The sequence below is a fragment of the Ambystoma mexicanum genome, chromosome 8 (assembly GCF_040938575.1).
Source record: "Ambystoma mexicanum isolate Mex_15411 chromosome 8, UKY_AmexF1_1, whole genome shotgun sequence".
In the NCBI taxonomy this organism is placed as follows: Eukaryota; Metazoa; Chordata; class Amphibia; order Caudata; family Ambystomatidae; genus Ambystoma; species Ambystoma mexicanum.
Genome location: NC_090929.1, coordinates 714,082,445 through 714,107,418, shown reverse-complemented (window position 1 = coordinate 714,107,418; position 24,974 = coordinate 714,082,445). Strand labels below are relative to the sequence as shown.

At 46.4% G+C, this 24,974-nt stretch overlaps 1 protein-coding gene across 1 annotated transcript in view; it reads left to right on the top strand.

The window, feature by feature from the left end:
• DNAJB12 (DnaJ heat shock protein family (Hsp40) member B12) overlaps positions 1-24,974 on the top strand; it is a 658,221-nt gene that overhangs the window by 559,050 nt on the left and 74,197 nt on the right. Inside the window, exon 8 of the mRNA XM_069610521.1 lies at positions 13,867-14,018. Within this exon, the coding sequence (XP_069466622.1) occupies positions 13,867-13,988 (122 nt within the window). The 3' untranslated portion in view covers positions 13,989-14,018. The remainder of the gene's footprint in view (positions 1-13,866; positions 14,019-24,974) is intronic.

The following is a 24,974-nucleotide window of genomic DNA, read 5'->3' as shown; positions in this document are numbered from 1 at the left end:
GAAACACTGATTGGTTAGGAATAAATAAACAATTGAAATATTGGAAATATTATAACAAAAATGGTGGATTACTTAATGAAGAAATACAAATTACTAATGAGAATGAATTGAAACCCGTTGAGGGGAGTGAGAGCGAGCTCACCCAGGGTTGGAAGTTGTTCAGCCCTATTGTATGGATATTGTTTCAGAACCTAGTGCCTAGGCTCAAGGGTGAGTCCCCACAATTGACTGCAGAAAAGTGAATAAGTAGAAACAAGCAGTGCCTACCCCATTTCCTAATTGTATATTCGCTCCCAGTGGCACACTAATTGGGTGGAGGCACGCGAGAATATGTCCTTTGAAGATATAGAACAACTTACAAATGTAAGAGCTGAAACCTTAGGTTTCACATCGGCAGAAGCCGAGGCAATCCTGACACAAATCAGTGATTCAACATGGAAAACAAAAACTAATGATCCTGATCCTACGAGAAGAATAAAACAACTGGAATATTTGATCCGTAAGGAAATTAACAGAAAGCTTCATGCAATTACTTTAGGACGTTACTATAAAAACCAGAGAATCCCTAGGGGACTAAGAATTAATTTGAGACCAACGTTATGTAAGGAAGACAAAGAATTTGTGCGCAAATGGGAGGCGATTCTGAATAAGTGCTCGCTAGACTTAATTCTTTTAACGATTCAAGAGCTCACCAAAAATGTCAAAACCTTAAACGAAGAAATAGAAGAAATAGAAAAAGAATTGAGTACAGCGATTGGCAAAGAAGAATTAGGAGCAATATTGGTCGACATTAACCATAAACTTGAATCATACAAAAGTGAAATTGAATCCAAAAAAGTGAGGAAATTTCGACGGGACACTTATGATTATTTGAACGGAGAAGTTTACACCTGGATGGATAAATATCAAACCCCATTCTAAAAGAAACAACATCAGGGGAGTACCGACAATACTTCCAGCACGGATTCTGAAGATTCTAGAGTGAAACAAAGTACAGTGGAAGGAAGGAGGACAATAGGACAACAAGCAGAACCTACCACATCTGCAAGAGAGTTCAGAGCAGCCCGACCTTTTTTAGAACGAGAGACAGAAGGAAGAGAACGAGACGGGGGAAAAGAAAAAGGAAGCCAAAGAGTAGAGACCCGGGGAGCGAGACAGAAGAAAAGTTAGTTGTGAACATATCATCCAGAATACTAACGAAAAGTGAAGAAATGTTACTTCAGAAAGGGCTCAGTTATGTACCTACGCATAGCACAACTTTATTTGAGACTAAGATTGATTTATTTAAATTGGTGAGAAAATTAAAATTAAAAGTGTTTTTTGATGAACTCGATACATCACAACTTAAAGAACAAGACCCAGAGGAACTACAAGAGTTTAGAAAGAAAAGTAATTTTATGCCACCCATAAATGTACCATCCATTGATATTTTTCATCGACAAGTACTCAAAGATCTTAAGAAAGTGTCATTCAAACGGAAGGGATATGGAAATTTGAAACCAAATGAGTTTAAATTATTGAAAGATTTATATGGAGACGACAAGATAACTATACGCCCAGCGGATAAAGGAGGAGCACTTGTAATAATGAACAGTCAAGATTATCATGACGAATGTATGAATCAGCTCAGAAACACGGATGTATATTCTGAGCTAGATAATGACCCAACTATTGAGATAATGAAGAATTTAGAAGAACTTCTGGGGAAAGCAGAGGAATTAGAATGGATAAGTGCAAAAACACGATCTTTTCTCACAAATAAATATCCAAGAATACCGAACTTCTACACGCTACCCAAAATACATAAAAGTTATACAAAACCACCAGGCAGACCGATAGTCTCTGGAGTAGACAGTGTACTACAGCCATTGGGCCAATATATTGACCAGTTTTTGCAACCATTGATACAAAAGACAGATACCTACATTAAAGACACTAATCATTTTTTGGAAACATTGGAGAAAAATGTATTTACAGAAACTTCAATAATGTTTACAATTGACGTGAAGAGCCTTTACACTTCTATTCCACACAACCTGGGTCTAGAAGCAATAGAATGGTTACTCCTCCAAGAAGGTGATTTGAAAGCTATGAAGGAATTCATTTTGGTATTACTACAGTTCATATCTGAAAATTCATATTTTCAATATAGAAATAAATTTTTTATTCAGAAATCTGGGACAGCGATGGGGGCCTCAATGGCTCCCACATATGCAAATACTTTCATGCACAAATTTGAAAAGGAATATGTACTTGATCATGCAGTATGGAGAAATTATATAAAAATGTGGGTCAGATTCATAGATGATATCTTTGGAATATGGAATGGCTCAGAGGAATCTTTTAATGATTTTTTTACCTATCTCAATAACATTGATCAACGTATACAATTCACAAAAGAAACTTCAAGAACACAAATTCATTTCCTAGATGTAGAAATACGTATTCACAACAATAAATTTTTGACCGGCATCTACAGAAAAGAAACAGATCGAAATAATTTACTTCATCGACTAAGTTTTCACCAACCGAGTTTAATTAGAAATTTGCCCTTCAGTCAAATGATGAGAGTAAAAAGGATTGTCAATGACCCAAGAACATGTGTGGTAGAAATTGAGAACATGGGGAGGAGGTTTGAAGCAAGAGGGTATAAACCAGCGGAGATAGAATCTGCCAAAGAACGAGTGATGGAATCTACAGTAAGTGGCACAAGGAGAGAAAAGAAGGAATCAAATATTGTATATGTGTCATGTTACTCAGTACAAAGCAACAAGATAAAGAGTGTAATTAAGAAGAACTGGAGTACACTGACTAATGACATGCGAGTTGAACATTTGTTCAGGGAATTACCAACCTTTGCGTACAAGAGGAGTGCAAACTTGAGAGATAGATTGGTTAAAACAAGACCTGAAAAGAGAGCATTGGACACATTGAGAAAAGGAACATATCCCTGCTTACATTGCAGTAATTGTAATTTTATAACAAAAGGGGATACAGTTGATCACCCTCGTACAGGTGAACAAATAAAACTTAAGGGATATGCAACATGTGATACTCTGAACATAGTATACAGTATTAAATGTCCGTGTGGTATATACTATGTTGGACAATCTAAGAGACCTGGTAAGTTGCGATGGAACGAACATAGATCGTGTATTCGGAATAACAATCCGAATTCGGCAGTAGCCAGACATTGGAACACAATGAAGCATAACATCAGCCAGATGAGGATTCAAGTCTTGGAAGTCATTAGACAGAACAACGCACATGAGGATTTGGGAAGAAGATTGAATCAACAGGAATCGTTTTGGATCGACCGGCTTGACTCCCTGAGACCAGGGGGCATTAATGAGGAGTTGAATTTTATGTGTTTTCTATGATGAAAAATATGTGTGCTACATAAGAAAGATTTGTTAAATGTAAAGAAAAATCATGACTGATAAAAATGCTGGAATTTATGTGCTGTGGAACTTAAGATAGTTTAACACTACTTAATAATGGAGCCAATTGCAATAATGTGTCTAATGTTGGAGTTCACAGTATATCCCGCAGGGGTTAATTTCCCTGTGGGACGTAAGGCAGCTAACCACTGCCTAACAGTGAGCTCAGTGAAATAATAGATAGTGTTGAAAAGACACATTCGCGCATGCGCGGAGGAGATTAGTGAAACGCATCACGGCATTGCACGCAGCGGCGCGCATGCGCGGGAATGAGTAGTGTTGATAAATGCTAGTAAAAGTGGCGGCAGCCTTTTTTTGAATAGCAGTCGCGTACGGAGAGTAGGAGAGTAGAGGTAAGCATAACGGAAGAGGAGGTTAAGCGGGAATACTGAAGGAGGGGGACCACAGATATGGAAGTAATTATATACACATATATATAAATATCTGTTTCAGAGGATACGCGCTAGATAAGGATACCGGCAACAGAGGTGAATATATACTCTGGGGACGAAAAGCCAAACAGGTAGAAAAGCGTTAAGTAAATTATGATATTATATTGTGAAATAAGGTTTAACAATGATCTATAATGGATGTTTTTGTATATTTTTTTGACTTGTTACATTGATGTGAACGCCATGATGGAACACAACTTTAATCTGGTATGTGCATGCATTTACTTTACGATTTCACGTTTGGGTGGATCCTTGGGAATGGGTCATGGTGTTGTAAATATCATTGATTGATAACAAATAGTGTTGATAGCCCTGATGATGGACGGATGTCCGAAATGCATTGGCAATAATTTTGAAACACTGATTGGTTAGGAATAAATAAACAATTGAAATATTGGAAATATTATAACAAAAATGGTGGATTACTTAATGAAGAAATACAAATTACTAATGAGAATGAATTGAAACCCGTTGAGGGGAGTGAGAGCGAGCTCACCCAGGGTTGGAAGTTGTTCAGCCCTATTGTATAGACAAATATAATTGAACACTTGTGTGTCTGGTACTTGAATCCAAGCCCTGGTGGACTCGGGAGGATAGCTCAAGGGCAACATGCTCGCCTTGGAAGCAAGACGACACGGAGCAACACAGGTTCGATTCCCGGATCCGCGCTTAGAAACCTCTGGGTATTAAGCTAGTTATAAATAACATATCATAACATTTGCTGAATGGTTAACATTTTGGCACAGGCTCAGTACTTCTGAGTCCAGGAAAAATCAATCTATTTTTACCTTCGATCTGTTGTTTATCTTGGAGCCAAATTTCCCTGAGCTAAATTAAGAGGGGGATAATAAAGCACGCACTGAAAAGGATCTGTGCTGATGAAGCTATAACCATATAAAGATTCCTCTGCTTCTGAAGGATTGACTAAACAATTGGGGCATGCACTACACGTGTCAATTAGTTAAAACAATTTGTCTAATAGTAAGGAATTATCTAAGGGGGAATCTGCTGGTAGCGGCCGGATGTAGATTCAAAGGGTGTTCTTTTTGGGTGAGTGTTTCTGAGACATTGCATTCTCCTCATTGAACGTGCTTGCATTTAATTGTTCGACTGAAACTTGGTGTTCAAATGGGGTAATTAATAAGAAGTGGCTCAATTCGAGGAATTCATTGCAACTCTGCCAGTAAAGATCATCGGATACATTATTTTATATCAGTGCAAAGATGTAGGTCACCTTGGCCGGTGTGCCGTTTTGGTACCACTCCCTCTTGTAGTGTGGCAAGATTCGCAGTTTGGTGGGGCATCCTGTACCCCCTCCTGATGGTGCGCCCTAGACAGCCAGCAGCCTCCTTAAACAGCCTTGCCATACAACTGGCCCTGTTTTCTACATGAAACCTTGGCACATTGGTCCCTCCAGATGTTTCCTTTGACTGTGCAGTTGTCCACGTACCAATTCGAACCTCTGAATATGTATTGATTGAGGGGCCTCTAAATGGGCTTATCATAGATGCCCTTTATGCTTCCCAGAGCTCAGTTGCGCAAATCGTGGCTCTAGTGCTAGTCTCCACGTGTTCATTCCGTATTCCCAAACCAGAAAAAAATGTGCCCGTGTCTGTTTGAAAGAGGTGCCGGATAATCAGGGTTGGACTGGCGCCGTCGGCCAATCGGCCGTGGCTGATGCGATCTGAGGCCCTCGGGCCGGTCTTCTAATGTGGGCCGGTGTGCCAGGTTACCTTGGCTCAGGGCACTGGCTGGCTTGCCTGCGGGCTGCCTGCAGCCCGCTCAGCAGCCATCTCCCGCCACAGCGGATGCAGTCATTAAAGAAAGGTAACACAGAAGTGTTACCTTTCTTTGATGAATGTATCACGTAGCCGTAGGCCTGCTGGCCTGGCAGCGCCATGGGCCGTGAGCCGATCCTGCGCCGGAGTGATGCCAGTTGTTGTGATTCATTGCCTTTGCAGGCCCGTGCCCCAATCCTTTCTCGTCTCCTCTCTCCACCTGCTGCAACCCCTTTCCTGCAAGGAGTCCCCGGCTAGCGGCTGCCCTGCGACTCCTTCCTGCCTTTGATGTCCGTGCCCTCTGCGCCAAAGCCTGCTGCCCATCAGTACACTTTGCCAAACGGACAGGAAAATGCTTTTGTATTTTTGGTGTTTTTTTTTTTTTGGGGTTTTAAAATTTTTATTTTCACATTAGCGAACAAGAACAGTAGTAATCCATCAACTCTGCACATATTCAACCAATTCAAAACAAAGTAATCAATTTGTCACAATCAATTCAAAATATAATATATATTAAAAATAGAACAAGGTGGAAGAAGGGAAAAAAGAAAAAGAAAGGAAGAAAGGAAAAAAGAGAGCAAATGCAGGAGACAAGGATTAAAAATTAAATTGCAAGAAACCATACATCAGATTTAAGAATATTACAACCAGTACACAGACTATAGGCATCATACATAACATTGGAGTTCAAATACAAGTATATATTATCCAGATCAAAGTTCAGAATTATCCATAGGCATCAAGAAAGCAGCTCCAAATGTCCCAAAATCTGTCAATGTCACCAGTAAGTTTGTAAATGGCTTTCATATATCGAAATAGTAAGAAGCTCCTCCACCCAATCAATGTTAAAAGAATTACTTGATTTCCAGGACCTCAATATGAATTTTTAAGCAACCATGCATGCGCGTAGCAAACAAACTTTCTTACCAAAGTCAATATCCTCCAGCAAAGAGTCATCGCCTAAAATCAGTAATGAGGCATTCATGGGGATTGTGATGTTTAAGACCAAACTTAATCTCTCACGAACCATTTCCCAGAACTGCATTGTTTTGGGACAGGACCAAATCAACTGACTCAGAGATCCTCTTGAACATTTACACTTCCAGCAAAGATTGTCGTCTAAAAGTTGCCTTCTGAATAGTTTCTCCGGGGTCCAATAGGCCCTAAACAATAACTTTGTTTGAGAGGCTCTGAGGGACCAATCCAAACTCACTAAACGAGTGTTCTCACAGCACCTCCGCCAACATCTGAAGTTCACATTTTCCCCCATTCCTCCGCCCAAATTGCAGGTAATCTTGGATCACCTTTCCGAGTAGCTTTTATGATTCCATACATAGTAGAAGCAGGGTGTGATGCACTCAAGCATACAGTCAGAGCTGTCCAGGCGGGACTCTGAACAGTCAATTGTGGCATCTCAACACAAGCAGAAATAATAATCTTCAATTTCCTATATTCAGAAAACGAACAATCTGCCAAGTCACACATCTGGCCAAGCTGAGTGTACGTTAACCAGTTGTCCCCCTCAAACAAATCTCCAATGTATTTGATGCCAGCCACAAACCATTCCGTCCAAAACAGAGTTTTACCCTGATACTTCAAGGCTGGATTATTCCATATGGAGGCATCCGGGTGCAAATAGGGATGAGCACACACACGGTTCGAGAGCTCACACCAGCAGTCTCGCAGGAATGAAGTAAGAGCACTCATCTTTTTAGATTTATTCCTCTGAGTAGTTAGCAGTGCTTTCGGTTCCAATTGGGAAACGGCACTGCATTCCCAAGACAAGAGTTCAGAACGTTCAGACTGTACATCTTCAGAGCCAATAAGACTGCACAAATGTCTAGTGGAAAACAATAGATGGTAGTCTGAGAAATTAGGCAAGTTCATTCCCCCGGGAGTTGAAGTTTCCAAATTGCAAGCCTCGGAGGCTTCCCATTCCAAATAAAGTTCTGCATAAGCCCATTGACTTCTTTAAAGATGCTTCCTGGTATCTTAATTGGGAGCATGCTTAAGAAGTAATTTATCCGAGGTGCCAGGTTCAACTTTAAACAGTTGATTCTACCCCAGGTAGATAACTTCAAAAGACTCCACCTTGAGAGTCGGAAGGATCCAAGCAAAATTAATGGTAGGTAACTTCACTATGTCTGCTCCAATCCAAATTCCAAGATATTTCAACTTTTCAGCACACCACCTGAATTGAAATTGAACACATGTATTTCGTTGACACAACCCATTGACTGGTAGGATCTCTGATTTACTCCAATTAATCTTATATCCTTATATCAATGAGAAGGAATGAATATCTTGCATCAAATAAGAAATACCAACAGCCGGGTCTTAAAGGGCGATCAACAAATCGTCAGCATACAACCAAACCAAGTTATTCCGACCATTTCCAATTACAGTCTGAAGGTGTATGTCTGCCCTCAAGCTCACTGCAAGTGGTTCCAAAGATAAAATAAATAGGAGAGGTGAAAGAGGACAACCCTGCCTTGTACCACGATGAAGCTCAAACGGATCGGAAATAAGTCCATTTGTCAACACACTTGCAGAAGGATTGTTGTATAACAGCTTAACCCAACGCTGGAAATCTTGGCCAAAGTTCATTTTCCCCAAGCATGCGAACAAAAAGTCCCATTCAACACGATCAAAAGCCTTTTCAGCATCTAGGGAAATGACCGCACTGGCAATAGGTTGACTATGCCCCTTCTCAATGGTCAATAGCAGGCGCCTCATGTCTGCCACCGCTCTGCCAGAGACAAAGCCTACTTGGTTTTCATGCACCAGAGTTGAAATGACTCTACCTAATCGAATAGCCAGGATTTTGGCCAATATTTTGCAGTCACAGTTTATCAGACTGATCGGTCGATAATTCTCACATCTGGTAGTAGATCTGTCTTTCTTCCTCATCACCGTAATCAATCCATATCTCATTGTATCCGGTAGTGAACCAGACTCAAAGGCATCATTAAAAACATCACACAAAAGCTGTAGTGCGGAATCAGGGAGGGCCTTATAAAATTCATTAGGTAGTCCATCAGTGCCCGGTGATTTACCTACCGTCAGTCGTGAAATTGCGTGTTGAACATCATCCACTTCCACCTTCCCCTCTAAGCTCGCCGCCTCATCTGTTGATAGACGAGAGAGAACTTGAGAGTCAAGAAAGTTTTCAATATCCACATTTTCACAGGATAGTTCAGAGGAATATAGTTTTTCATAGAAGCCACGAAAGCAATTGTTAATACGTTTTTGCTGAGTCTCCAATGTGTTATTAAGACCTCTAATAGCGGCAATGAAGCGATCACTTTCAGACACCCTCAGCCGATGTGCCAGTAATTTTCCCGCTTTTTCACCATTCTCAAAGTAATTAATCTTTTGCCTAAACAGTGCATATTCAACCTGGCTTGAGATGAGCTTGTTTAGTTCATATTTAGTTCTTCGCAGTTCATTTTTTGTATTCTCATCTTTGCTTGCTGCAAATAGAACATCCAGGTGCTTTGCTTCAGAAGAGTCTCTGAATTTCTTTTGTTCTCAATTTTCTCTCCTTGCCAGTTTTTGAAATCAGCACCCCCCCTAATAAAGCATTTCAGCGCTTCCCAGACTGTTGATATATGAACATCGGCAGTTCTATTAATTTGGATGAAGTTGTCAATTTCCTCTGCCACCTCTTGTCTGATCTGGTCATTTTTCAGTATGTAAGAGTTCATTCTCCACCTTGGTGATTTAACCAGAGAGTACTGCAAGGATAATCCCAATGAAACAGGTGCGTGATCAGACAGGGGAATAAGTCCGATAGCAGAATCATAGCAACTTGAAGTTACTCGTCCAGAGGTCAAGAAGAAGTAAATTCTAGAATACGTGTCATGGCACTGTGAATGAAAGCTATAATCCCTGTCCGACGGGTGCTCTAGCCTCCAGATGTCAGCCAAGTTGAACTCCCCAATTAAATCCTCCAAGGATCGTTTACATCTATTCGGGGTCCTAGTACAATCCCCATTTGATCGATCTAATGCAGAGTCCATGACCTGATTGAAATCACCTCCAACTACAATTGAGTCCATATTAAAACTTTGAAGCAATTGAGCCACTTCATGAAAAAAGGATCATCCAAATTTGGTGCATATATATTGCATAGTAGAATGTCCACGCCTTGAATCCTTACCAGTACACAAATAATTCTACCTTCTTTGTCTCCTTTGCTTTTGCTGACTGATACAGGCAGATTCTTTTTAATAAGTATAGAAACACCTCGTCTATTAGATGAGTGATTAGAGAAGTAAGTATACCCTACCCATCCTCTCTTCAATTTTTCAGCCTCAGGGTCTTCCAAATGCGTCTCCCGGAGGAATGCAATGTCACAAGAGCTTGAACATAGATGAGACAGAATCTTAGTCCTTTTCACCACATTGTTGAGTCCATTAACGTTCCATGAGACAATATTTAAATGATCCACAATTTTAGCACCCATGGCACAGTTCAAATTTTGAGACATTTTATAACATATATAATTGCAGTCAAAGAACAGGATAGGAAGAGAGAACAGAAAAAAGAAAAAAAAAAGAAAGAAAAGAAAGTAAAGCACATGCCCATAAAGGGCAGCAAACCACTAGAATATACTAATAATGGTAACAAGTACATGACACACTGTACAGACGCAGCAGCACGGCAACTAAAAGTATAATGTCACCAAACACTAAACTTTTCAGTAAACGCCAATCCCAAGTCTCCCATCCCCACCCTAAATTTACACACAAACCTAAGACATAACTCTATAACGTCCACATTCAACAAGGACAACCCATTCACAATAGAGAAGCAACCCGTCATCAGTCTTCAATCTTATTCCTCTCACATACTATTACACCCTGCCCCCTACAGACATCATCAGAACAAAACACCAAAGCCAGCTATAACACAGCTATATGCTAAACACTAACCTCACTCTGGGTCCAGCAGACACATCTAATTGCCCTACAAATTTGTGGTACATAGTTGGGCGGTATTATCAAATTCAGAGGCAATTCAAGAACACGTTTTCACCCTTACAAGCTACCGCAATACCAGATACACAACGAAAACGGGAATGTCATATAATAAACAAAGAGGCCAAAGCACAGCCTGGGTATGCATTCCGGTACCTTATGGTAAGTTATGGGCAATTCCAGAAACCACACACCCCGAAATTAAAACAGACCCACTTACACCACCACCATTGACATGACCACCCTCATGAGGTAGGCAGTTTAACCTAGTTAAGTGTCTAGCTGTGAACGCCAGAGCCACTGGAACACAGGTGAGGGTGGGCGAAATGGAAGAGATCACCCAACCTGAATTGGGGTCCGTCCCTCTGGTTCTGCCGTGAGAGATGATGATACCCACCTGGCATATGGCGAAGGGGAGTCAAGGGGAGTGTGACCACGGGCGTGTGACCTGTAGTAAAGAGTAGACATCCCACCCACCGATGCTAACCTGGGATTAAATATGAAGGTAAGAGTGCTGTCTGCACCTGGATCTTGGTGATCAGAGAAAATGCTTTTGGATAGAGCTTGTAGGACTATCGGGAGCTCGTACTGAAATGAGACACACAGTAAGTTAACCTGCAGAGATCAGGGGTCGTGGACGTGCGTCCCCTGATTCCTTAGTTCTACTGTGAATGCCCACTATGTGGAAATGAACTTTGTCCAGGATCCATGGGCGTGGGTCCTATGAAGTTAGAACACCCTGTTGATTGCCTTTTGTAAAACAACTGAGATGTAACTAGTGGAAATGAATGCGAGGAGGTGCACCGTGGAATTCCTGGGACTCGTTGCACCACAGCCACTCGACCCCATCATTCAGGCGCCCCCAAAGCCTCGCGTATCACACTTTGCAGATTACAGGTACTCGCCCCGGATGCGAAAGCTCTCAGCAGCTCGAAATAGCCATTAAATATGTTAGGTTAGTAACGCGCCTCGGGATGCATCTGCTTAGCCAACAGTTAAGTCTTGATGTTTTCTGTATTTGTAACACATAATGTTGCAGGCGAACACAGACACACAGTACTTTCGTCACTCGGGAGTCAGCCCAGTTCATTGCTTACATATATGTTTTGTTTCCATAGTTTGTGTAATTGTTTTTTGGGGGGTTGTGTGCAGTGTTGTGCCAGTAAGTTGCCACTAGAGGCATTCCTGGACCGTGTGACCTCCTGCAGGATCCCCTTGTTTCTGGTCAGGGCAGGCATAGCCCCAGTGTGCTCCCAGCACCCCCCTCCCGCCCCCTACCCCGTCCTGTTGATTGCGCATTGCATAATCATAGAAATCAGAGAGCAACTGCTTGGGTAGCCCAAGGCCACGCAAGAGGTTGCTTTATTATACACAAATCATGATGCTGTGTAGAAAACAGTCAACCCTTCTCCACAATCAGTCCACCTGCAACTCCCTCCCGATGTCCTTTTGTTGGTGTTATATGGGAAATTAATTAAATTAATCTGTGGTTAGTCAAACACCTTTGTTTGATTTTGCCCCAGCTTAATTTGCAAGCACACTTAAACTTTGCTGCGGGATCACTGGGGCTTGTGCGTGCCCGGGGACACTGAAAACACACACAAGCTTGCAGCGCTGTTTCCATGACAGTGGCTAGCGCTGTGACATCTTTTTTGTCCTACACGTGCCATTTTAGGAAGGGTAAGAAGTTGTGACATTAGCTTCCTCTATCTCATCGGTCTCTACCTCTATCCTGCTTCCTTTCTGTTTCTACCCATTTTTACCCATTAACTGTATTGATTCTTCTTCCACCTCTTCCTTTCTCTTACCCAGTCAGCTTTCTTATAGGCGCTTTCCGAGGCACCTGAATAAGTATCCATTTCGGAGTATGTATTTTGCTTTTTGCAAGTTGCACTAATAGCATGTTTTTTTTCTGTCGTCTCTGTTACGATCATCACAAGACATTTCATCTCGGTGTCCTCGGTCACTTGACAAAATCCTTGTGCCTAAAAGCTTGTGCACAATGTAGAAATATGTGACCATAGCACATCAAGTGGCCATTGACTTCATTGTGCCACAATGAATGCTTTGGTGTAATGTGTCTATCTTTCCTATCTCCCCGGCATGCTGTTCAGGATGTTTGCGTGTATGAGGTAATGAGTGCTCAGAGTATGGGATGTCCTGTGAGTGTGCTGCTTTCCCTATTTTGCCAGGCTCTGAAGGCTAAAAAGTAGATTCATGCAGGCTTGACATGTACTATAGAATAATTGCTCATTTGACTATAGCCGATATGATAGCTCAATGGGTTGAGCGCTCACTGCTGCGATGTGTGTGTGATCTGCAGGTTCGAATCCCAGCAGGGCCATTCATCCTTCTGAGGTCGATAAATGAGTACCAACACAGGTTGAGTGATATTGTATGCATATGTGTTCTATGAAAAAGAGCTTAAGCGTAAGTGCTATATAATAACATATTATCATTTGGCCTTGGACGTCTGTTTGCCTTCACAGTAATTTGACAATATGGATCTATACACACAGATATTAATGCTCCATTATTGTGATCCATTCCTGTATGCAAAGTTGTTATTTTATGAGATGTGTTGTAATGTAACAGACACATGAACCCTCCATAAGTAGCATTTTCTGAGTCGTGAATTGCCGCGATTCATGGATGATGGTTTGAGGGACACTTTTTTTTTGGGTGTCGGGCCTATTTCTTGTCCTAGTCCGACCCTGCAAGTATGCACTGCACTGATTGCTTGTTTCTGAAACCTATTTTTTATTCCAACCATTGAATGCCTGCTATGAAGAATTGCGCTGCTAGCATGGCAGCGTTGGGGCTTGCAATCGCCACTCGCCATCCCGCCGTAAATGTGACAGCAGGAGGCCATGGCTATTAATTAGGGTGTCGGAAGCGCTCTCTCACCACCTACCTGTCCATGTAAGTCGTGCTGGTCACGGCCCCTTCTAAGTCCATGTGTCAATAAGGGGACCTGCACGTTTAGTTAAAGCCAGGCAGCTCTGAAAAACACACAGGCACTTCGTGCTTTTAACAGCGGTCCCAGACTTTGTGAATCGAGCCCATTAGCTGTACAACCACTGGGCAAACCCGTCACACTCCCAAGAGGTTATGTTCAAGATGTCCCTCGTAATGTTTCCATGTGTTGGGGAATGTGGTTAATGTTGTGATCTTGCGTTGTCTCTCACGTGTCCTTCTCTTCTTTCTGTTACAGAGGAAGGCTTGCTCTACCGGGCTCGTTATTTCGGGGATTCGGACCTCTATCAAAGAGCCCAGAGAATGGGCACCCCCAGCTGTAGCAGACTAACGGAAGTTCAGGCCTCCATGCATGGCTAGATCCTGCCAGGGATGTCCATGTTGTTTTAAGTATGGGATTTTTACTTGTTTGCAGACCCGTATTTTGCTGTGAAAGTAACCTAAACAAAAATGTATAACAAATGTACATGATGGGCAGATGCCACGACCTTTGTAGTGCTATTTGTTTCCAAATTAATGTTGTTATGCCACCAAGTGGTCGAAAGTAGGTTGCATTTAGTGGAGGCGTTCTGGTACATCTAGGGTGCCACATTAGAATCGGTAAATCAAATGCCCTTAGTTTTCCTCCCGATGAAATCCATAAATAACCGGCTTGCACAGCTTTCTAGGTTTTGGAATATCCAGCAGTCCTTAGGGCCTATAAAATACACATATGTTTTGAGCGCTTAGTTTTGTACACCAAACAACTCTAAAAATACTGCAGTAATGAATTACAAACTTTCCGATTTTAATTTTACATTAGTTATTCTAGTTATCAACAACTTTGCATAGGTACATGGCTATGTGTTTTTATGTGAAGGCAAAGTACATAAAAACGGTTGCAAATGTAGTTCTTTTTGGGCAAATATGCTAAATCCTTCAGCAGAAAAAGATTCGTATGTACATTTCACATCTACAAGTGCTTTGCTAATCTGTGTCCTTTTTGGAATAATTATTATTATTATTATTATTGGGGTATTTTTTGTGCACGGACCTAGCTTCGGGAAAACAATCAAATGGGCAAGAACACGGTGAGCGAATCAGATGAAAAATGAGCAGGGAGCTAACCGGGGAGGGTGGGCAATCACAGCAAGGGGGGGGGGGACAGTGGGGAGCAGATCAGAGTCTCGGGTAGGGTGGAGAGTGCAGGCTGTGTGGACCTAGCTTTTGAGGAGGAGCCATCCCTTAAAGCAGAAGGTCTTGAGCTTTTTCCTGAAATGTAGAAGTGATGGGGCAAATTTGACGTTGACTGGGAGGAGGTTCCAGAGTCTTGGAGGGTAGACTGCAAAGCCCTGTCTTCTGGTTTTTTCCTTCCTAGGCTGTCGTAATTTAATTGTGCACATTTCCTTACCACTGGTGGATCACAGGCCTCTGGAGAAGCTGAGTTTCTCAGTGAGGTAGCTTGGGGACTTCAGGATGACAGCCTTGAAGATGATGCAACAGGATTTGAAGACGATACGGGCTTGCAGTTTAGAGCCAGTGCAGCTCGATTAGGGTCCGGGTGATGTGGTTGAATTTGCGGCGTCCTTTCCAGGGTAGTTGCCAGAATGCCTTCCTAAAGGCCATTGCCAACATCCAGGTGGGAGAGGACCATGGCTTGGATAGCGGATCTGAAATTTTCTGGGAGGAAGGGCTTGATTTTCTGCAGGAAAGAAAGTTGGTACAAGGCTGTTTGTGTCATCCTTGCTGTGTGCTGTTTGAAGGTGGGGTGTCTGTTGATGTTGAACCCAAGGGACTTGGTACAGGGGGCCAGCTGGGGTGTGAATCCTTCAAGGTTCATAGCAGAGAGCCAAGTCTGGAAGTCAGGGTGTTCGGTGCTGTTGGTTAGCAGTAGGAATTAAATCTTGGAGGGTTTGAGCCTCCGGTAAGCCCTGGACATCCAGGACACGGTCATTGTGAGGCAGGCCTTGAGCCTGTGGATGTCTTCGATGTGGATGTGGTGTGGAGTGAAGAGGGTTCTGAGCAGTTCCGTGTAAAGATTGGAGATCAAGGGGGACAGGATGGATCCTTGTGGAACTGCACAGGTGAATGATAGTTGGTGATCTCGAAGAATCCATTTGTACGAACTGTTGGTAGTTTGCAAGGTAGGATTTGAACCAATTGAGGGCAATGTCGTGATCCCCATGCAACGATGTAGATTGTCTGAGTGTCAGGTGTTCTACTGTGTCAAATGCTCATGAGGTGTCGACGAGAACTAGGAGGCAAGGATGGCCATCGAGGATTTTAAGGGAATCAGCTATCACCTTGATGGTAACTGTTTCTGTGCAGCATCTGGGTCTGGGGCCAGATTAGTAGGACTGAAGGAGGTTATTGACTTCGATGTGTTGAAGGAGTTGTGTGGCTACTTCTTTCACAGGGATCTTACCTAGAAAGGGAAGATGGGTAATGGGGATGTAGTTGCTGAGATCATCAGGGTTCAGTGTTGGTTTCTTAAGAAGCAGGAGGATTTGTCCTCTCCTGAGGGTCCAGGCGAAGGTGCCTTGGGTTGGGGAGCTGTTGATGATTCGGGTAAGGGAGGAGTGTTTCATTCGGAAGGGTCTTGAGTAAGGAGACAATGAGGATGTCATCCGCATACAATGTGGACTTGAGGAATGCTAAGGTGGCAGAAAGGTCTTCCATAGTGTCTTGATAGTTGTCCAGATAGTTGAGGTTTTGCGAGATGGGATGTGTAGTGTGCTGTCAGTTGTGGCACTGGTGGATCATGTTGATCTTGTTGATGAAAGTTGATGGTGGATTTTTTGATGGGCTGTGCTACGGGTGAGTCGGGCAGAGGGTAGATGCAGTTCTTGATACTTTGAAGAGGGCTCTGCTTTCATTGTTGGCCTGGGCTATGGTGTGTTGGTGGTATTTGGCCATGGCAGTATTGATCAGTCGCCTGCTTGTACAACGCAGTTCCTTGATCAGGGAGAGGTTGGATGCGCTGCAGTGATGTCGCCAATTATTTTCTTGTTTTCTTATGGCTCATTTGTTGAGTTTGAGTTCTTTAGTGTACCAGGGTGCTGAAGGTTTAGGCTTGAGGGTTTGCTGTTTTACTGGGGCATAGTGGTTGATGTTTGCGAGACTGGTGTTGAGTTCTTGGAGAAGTGAGTTGCAGTCCTTGTTCGTCAGAGGTACATCAGCCCATGTGAGGTGGAGTTTCATGAGGTCCTCTGTGAAAACCTCCAATGGTAAGGATCTAAAGGCTTGATCACTTGCTTTCCAATGGATTTGTTTGAGAGGTGTGGTGTGACTAATCTCAAAGGGGTTTGCCAGATGGTCCGACCAGTCGAGCAATAGGAGAGCTGTGATGAAGGGTGGGCAGTGTGGTGATGATGAGTTCGGGGATATTACCTTTCCTGTGAATTGGTTCTTTTGTGTGCTATGTGAGGTTCAGTGTGTCAAGTAGGCAGTGGAGATCTTTCTTCATTGATTTGGTTGCTGTGTTGCCAGGGATGTTGAAGTCGCAAAGGAAGATGTTATTGGCATGCATGAGAGACATGGTGATGACCAAGTCTGCGAAGTCTCCAATGAAGGAGGGGTTGGGCTTGGGGTGTCTGTAGATGAGATGAAAAGTTACTGTGTCTGTAGGGGAGAGTGGGAAGTGGCAGGATAGGTTTTCTAAAGAGCCAATGGTGCCGACGTCCACTTGGGTGCATGGCCATGATGCATTGTTCATGATGGCGAGGCCTCCACTGATCTTATTTGGACTGTCTCATTGTAGAATTCTCTAGCCGTTGGGGGTGAGGACATCTAGGATGTGGGTGAAGGTGGATGCCATTCAAGTCTCAGTAAAGAAGATGGCATCCAAGTCCTGTGTGGTGATGTAGTTGGCAATGTCAGGTGCACGGGTGCTTGCTGACCTGACATTGGGGAGCATCAATGTTCATGTAATGGTGGATGATGGAGTGTATGGTGACATGGGTGAGGTTGCTGCGATGCGCTGTCCATGATGTTGCTGGTGAGCGGCGTAGTTGGCGATGAGTGGTGATGGTAGGAATTGGCTGTTGGGAGAGGGAAGTTAAACACATTTCAGATGAGCTTACCTGATGATAAGAGGGGCAGGTGTTCTGGTCCTGGGTCCTCGCAGTCCAAACAGGAATTGCCCTTTTCTTCTTCTGCCCTTCACTTCGGACGCCCGGGCTAGAGATGCCCTTGATCTAAGAATTAAGAGCAGAAAGCAAGAGTAATTGCTAAGAAGGTGGGTGGGGCTTAGGCCATGTGGCCTAGATCCACTTGCACCTGCTCACCAACTGGAATGTTCCTTTTACTTTATTAGTCTACATTCCTATCTAGCATCATTCTGGTGGAACACATGGTGTTCCAATGAAACAATGGAAACTTTCCCGACTTTACTCCTACGTGCCATCATCCCCTTTCCTCCATACTTCCTGGGAGTCCCTGGCTAGGGACAGGAATGGATGCTTTTTCACCAGAAAAAAATATCTTTTCCCCTTAAAATTTAGTCGCGTGTGGGGGCATGGCCCGTGGGCATGCGCTCCCCTGGCTCTGCCCACCGGCACCATACCCCAGTCATCTTTTCCACATCGACGGGAGCAGACCTGCTTAACCTGCACTGTGGCTGAGGCCTTTTTTCCCTCCTAATCCCACACGTTTATAAATCTTCCCCAGGGACACTAATCCCTCTTTTATTTATTATTACATTTTCTCCAAATCGTATAAATTACTAGGAACTTTAATCTACGTCCTACGGTGCCTTGCACCTCCACGGCACATATCGGCTGGGATGTCTGTTCGGCCGGGATGGTATTCAATCTGCCTCCGATCTACCTACTAAGGAGGACCCCATTGTGAGAGGGTGTGACTGCGAACGGGGGCTTTGGGAATTAGCAGCCATAAAAAAAATCTGCTTCTAAACTTGGAGGCTCAGGGGAAGGAAGGAGGGTGTCTCCAGGGGGAGTCCTGCTGTGCTCAACCTGCTGCTACGGAACCCCATAATCTGTGCCACCAACCAGGTCATTACAGGCCTGTTGCCTTTACAAGAGAATGCCAAAAGCCTTAATCTTGACTACGCAAGACCGCACCGGTCCTTGCCCCTTGTGAGCCTAATGCCCATAATTATCCCCAAGTGACGCAGTCTAAGCCAGAGATGTCATTTCAGTTTAACATGCCTGGCAAAGCCCATGACCATAACACAATGCCCGCTGTACTGGGTGCCCACGAGCAACGCATAATGGGAAATCATGTTGGAGTACTGAAGGAACTTGGAACACGCAGCCACTGCCACAGGGGGAGTATGTTTAAGCGTAATGACTATGGGGGGGGGGGGCGCAAGAAACGCTACAGCATTCTTACATGGGGTACCCAAACTGCATGCCAACAAGTGAGAACCTACAGATGCCCTATTTAACAAACGTTTACACTGGCTTTGCACGACTGGGGGCTGTACATTTTTATCTAGGGAAACCCTGCTGGGTTGTCATAGAATGGCCAGCAAGGTGGCAACCCTATGTCTCTATAAAACTGGACTTTCGGAACCTGAGTGTGGCCAGATGTGTCCTAGGCAGCTCAGTGAATTATGCTTGGATCGCTAAAAGCGGGATTGTAATCAGCCCATACCCTCACCCTGGAAATGCTTGCTTACCCAGAAGTATGCCAATTAATTATGCCCTATCAGCTGCGAACCTAACACCATTGGGGTCAAGGTCGACTGGGAGGCTCTGTGTGTCTGAGTATGTGGAGCGTTGAGCTGTACCTTGATTAAATAAGAGTTGTCCCATATTTTTTTAATTATTGTGCCCCTGCAGGTTATTTTCTTTTAGTGTTTTGTTTTTCTCTTTCTATTTCCCCTGATTTCTCTTTCAATGTATATGGACATTTGAGGAAATGTTTGTGTTAGGATGTACTTTGATGGCCTGTCGGCCGAATTGATTTATTTTGATTGTTCGGCGTGCAATGCCCTTACTCCCCGGTCACTCATGAACCGGCTTGCGAAGTGGAGGGAGCTGTTTCCCAGATCGCCGCCTGATCAAGTCAAGGAGAACGTGTGTAGGAAAACAAAGGCCAGGCAAGCTAAGTGTTCTGTTCTCCAAAGCACCCTGCAAAGGGGACTCGTTCCCCTGGGAAGCAGCCAGGCGGGAGGGGCCAATCAGGCTCTGTCACTGGCAATGGTACTGAGGCTCACACAGATCCTCCTGGTCCCAGCGCTGAGGGGCCAGACGACTATCGTACCAGGAAATTTCCCGAGGGGCTCTGCCCTAGTACCGGGCCTATGCCTGAGGGGGTGTCTACATGCATTAGCACTACCGGCTCCATGTCCGAGGGCAATCAGCCTATCGGGTCCATGCCTGAGGTGCAGGGGAGGTCAGAGCCCACACGCACAAGCAAACAAGCATAGACCAGAGCCAGTACCACGACGGACATGCAGACCCCGCGTGGGTCGGTCCAGGACAAAATGGCAGCGCAGCCCAACAAAATAGAGACACGTGCCGACGCACGCCATTACTGCGACACCCGGAGAAATTCACTCCCAGGGTGGAATAGACTACCATGATCACACGACAGGTTACGTAGTGCACATCCTACCCGGTACTCTCGGGGCAGGGCCGCTACACAAGGCAAGTTCCTCGCAGGGCAGGCACAGCATGGGAAGAGCGCAGCCCTACACACCAGTCACGCGGTCAGTGCCTGTGCAGGAACGCACATCTCTAATGTGCGAGGAACGTTTCCTCGAAGTTCCTCACTCTAATGAAGTCCCCCCAAATGGGTGGCCCCCTGAGGGGAATTATTAAAGACATGCTTCCGCCTATGCCTGGGCAGCCTTTGGCTCCAGTCCAGCTGCAGCCGGCTCCACCCGTGGTCTTGGTGGTTTCTCCGCCTACATAGACACCGGCTCCCGTGCAGCCTAGCATTACAGCCCTGTCTGAGCCCCCCCAGGCCACGGCTGATCCAGGCCACGCCGCCAGCAGGCTCCCAGGACGCCACAGATCAGGGGGATACTGACCAAGAAGAGGATCAGGACGCCTAATCTTCAGCGAGGGCCTTCCACGATAGGCTAGCGGTACTGGCAGAGTACGTAGGCATCTTTCAGCCTAAGAAGGAACAGCCAGAAGCAGGGTCCCAACAATGAGATCGCCCATCAGATTGGGCATCCCACTCAAAGACATGGAAGTCCTGGAAAAAGAAGGGCTGGGCTAAGACCCATTTTACGCCGCCCACTAAAAAAAGGCTTGGCGCAAAATATAGGCAGGCGGAAGGGGATGCACTCCTATCGATCCACCCACAACCCCATTCATCAGTGATAGCCGCGGCTTCCATGTACACCAAACCACAGACATCCGCTTAATCCTCATCTACCTCTGCCTTGTTGGGTAAGGAGGGGAAGGTTCTGGAGGCCTACAGAAGAAGGTATACTTCTCCAGCATGGGGTCTGGCATGGATTCACATGCTCATGAATGTTCCCTGTTGTCAGGCTGGAAATCCTTGGTAAAGAAAAAATCAGTTTCAGTTTCGTTTCTGAACTGTCTTTCTCCTAATAACCAATCACTGGTCTCTGGGTCATACTGCCCCCAGCCAATGACTGCCCTCTACCTAAGCCCCTCCTCTGGCAGCCTTCTTTAGATTTTTACCGCACGTTCAAGTGTTGGGAGTCCTCGTGCTATAGCTCTCAAGCTTTTACTGCGTTTTGCAATTTTTCAAAGAGTTTAACCTCATTTTTTCAGTCAATCAAGCCTCAAGCTCCACCGTTTCTACTTTCGATCAACGGGGACCCGTTTCGGAATTTCCTAAACCCCTCAAGGGTCGAAATTGTCGAGTTTCACTTGGAGGATTCCGGAAGATCTTTGAGGCCTACCCTGTGTGGACATGGCCCAGGACAAAGGAAACACGACGCCCAGATCCAAGCTGTTCAGGAGAAGAATGTTTTCAAGGAGGATGAGCATTCTCGATGCCTCTACTGCCTTCACGAAGACAAAACGCACGTGGAAAAGGATTGTGCGTTTTGCAAGAACATGTCCAAACGGACTATGTAGGATCGTCGTATCCGCCTCACCAACTGCCTGGAAGGGAAGAGCTCAGTAGCAGGTGAGAAGAAGAAGTCGTCCGAGCGGTCTTCTAAGACCTTTAAGGGCGCCCCGGCGACGGGGGGCCAACAGAAGGCAAAGCACTGCGAGTCCGCAGGCACTGGGAGCACCGATTGGTCGGGCTCCTCGGCTGCCAGGCAGGGCGCATTATCACCGACGCCATCAACCACGAGCCAACGCTCTGGCTCAGGGAAGAGAACGTCAGAGAACCCGGATAAGCTTCGGGAGAAGTCCCGGTCGATCCCGACGGAGACAACCGAGGGGGAGCGAGGCGGTGACCCTCCCCCCAAGGTGAAGGCCTCAGGCACACCCAAGGTCGTGAAGGCCCTGATTCACCCGGTTAAGGCCTCAATCGAGGGAGTCATGGCGGCCCTGGCGAAGCCTGCGGAGGCTACCCCAGTGGAAGCGACCTCGGGCCTAGAGTTTCCCTGCCACCGCAGAGGGAATCCTCTTTTCAGCCCATCGATAAGACCCCCGTGAATCCCCAGGCGGAAAAAGAGAGGGGCGCTGGCCATTACGGACACAGATTCAGCCTCTGAAGAGGAGCTGGCAGGCGTCGCAAAGATCCTGAACAAGAAGTTCGAAGAGGCCCGGTCATACGGGAGGGAACCGAGAGAAGTGGAGGGGACAGCCTGTTCCCCGACCGTCACTCCTGTCGCAGCCGGTGCCTATGCCACAAGACAACTCAGGGGCTATCTTGATGGCGATTCAGGCCTTGTGTACGGAGATAAGGACCCGGTTACCCTTACCCCCGACGGACGGCCTGGACCGTCGGAAAGTCCACCAAGCAAGCGGAGGAGAACTCAACCCCCCCCTCCCTTCGAGCCCTCACGGCCTTCTCAGCCTTCATCTCCTTCCCATGGTCCGAGGAAGGAGACGGGAACGAAAATGGCTACTTTCCAAGCCATGATCGCCAGGGCATACAAGCTTTTCCAGCTCTGCCCCGAAGAACAGAAGAAGGAAGGGTTCCTGTACCAACGGCGTGAGGCCAAAAGGAAGACGGTCCTCTCAGTTCCATTACTGGACGACATCTCGGATGAGGGGCTGACACTCCTGAAGAACCCGTCCACGGCTCCTGCTAAGAGAGACCAGTACGAGAAGAAGTACCGGGTCCCGGACTCCGCCCCCATGTGCCTTAGGGCTCAGCCGTCCCCAGATTCGGTTGTCTCTGCGGCGGCCAAGAAGAAAACGGCAGGGGCAACGACTTCAACTTTGACTTCCCCGCCAGACGGCGAGGGGAAGAAACTGGACGCCATGGGACGGCGGGTCATCTCGTCTGCGGCGACGACTATTAAAGCGGCCAACGCCTTCGCGATTGTTGCACGCTACGACAGGGAGCTGTGGTTTAAGATCGCTCCCCTGCTGGACCTCCAGACGACAAGAGGGCTGAGGCCCTGGAGATCCTACAGGAAGGCAAGGTGGCCTCGCACCACGCCATTACGGTGGCCACGAACATTGCGGACACTGGTTTTCGCCAGATGGGCAACAGCGTTTGCCTTCGTTGGCGCGGCTGGCTCAAGGCGACCGATTTTCACCAGGATGTCTAGACCAGGGTTCTGGACATGCCCTTCGACGGGAACAACCTGTTCGGCAAGACAGTGGATGAGTCACTGCAGGCCATCGAGGCAGACACGGAGACGGCTCGGGCCTTGGGCGTTCTTCAACAGCGACAGCCGTCCTGTCGGAACACAGAGGCAAGCAAGGTGCCTCCAAAGGATTCAGCGGCGGCTCCTTGTCGTATCGCAAGGCAGCCCACTCCTCGTCGCAGGAGGCCTACAGAGTACGCGGCAAGACAGGAGGATCTCGTCACCAAGGAGGCCAAGGCGGGAAGGCCAAGCAGGACTGAACCGGCCGTAGTGTTGGGCCCCCACCTGAGCACCCCGGTGGGAGGCCCACTGGTGAAGTTCATCAGCGTGTGGGAGTCCATCTCCACCGACCGTTGGGTGCTGAATGCCCTGGCCCACAGGCACACTCTGGAATTTCTAAGGAAGTGTCCCCGTATTTCACCTGTGGCCAGGAAGGAAAACCACGTCCCTCAACTTCTTTTGGAGGTACGAGCGATGCTAAAAAAGGGAGCCATCGAACTCATCCCAAAGAGCCTCCGGGTCTCTGGAGTGTACTCACGGTACTTCCTCGTAAGGAAGAAGACCGGCGGATGGCGGCCCATCCTGGACCTTCGTCGTCTAAACAAGTACATCAAGTTCGGGATGGTCACCCTCCAGCACAGTCTGGGACAGCTAGAGGAAGGCGACAATTCCTATCGTCGCTGGACTTGGAGGATGCCTACTTTCACGTCCCCATTCTAAAAGGACATCGAAAGTTCCTGCGATTCGTGGCCAAGGGCGACACTATCAGTTCAAGGCCCTTCCCTTCGGATTGAAGTCGGCGCCCAGGGTGTTCACCAAGTGCCTAGCACCAGTGGCGGCGCGGCTGCGCCTGCAGGGGATCCACATCTACCCCTACCTGGACGATTGGCTCATCTGAGCAAAGACAAGCGAACTCGCCGTCGTGCACACAGCGAAGACCGTCCAACTACTCATGGATCTGGGATTCTCAAACAATTTTGCAAAATCTCACTTAGTACCGTCGCAAGTCGCTCTGTTCCTGGGAGCCAGGCTCGACACAGTGGCGCAATTGGCTTATCCGTCGGAGGAAAGGACGATGGCCATCCTGGGCAAGGTTCTACGGCTGTCAACCATGGACGCGGCCAGGGTGAGGTCCATCAAGTCCCTGCTCGGCATGATGTCCTCCTGCATCTACCTCATGCGCCTCTGCAGGCTGCGGATGCGTCCACTGCAAGAGTTCCTCAACGCCCGTTGGATGCAAGCGGCGGGCAGCTTCGAAGACAGGATCTCGCTCAACGAGACCTCCGCCAAGCGATCCGGTGGTGGGGCTCCCACGCGCATCTGGCGGTGACGACGGACGCCTCCCTGGAGGGATGGGGAGTGCACACCGGAGACCTCCATGCAAGAGGCTTTTGGCTCCCGGAGGAGAGGTCACTTCACATCAATGTCCTGGAGCTCCGAGCCGTGTTCTGGGCCCTCAGGTCATTCCTTCCATCCCTCAAGGGCAAGGTGGTAAGGATCTTCACCGACAACACCACCACGATGTTCTACATCCGGAAGCAGGGAGGCACCAGATCCCCAGCCCTATCCAAGGAAGCCCAGGATCTGTGGCACTGGGCCGTCGCCCAAGGGATGTTTCTGGTACCCTTCCATCTGGCAGGAATAAAGAATACCATTGCCGACTCACTCAGCATGAGTGGGAACTGCGGCAGGATCAAGTGGAT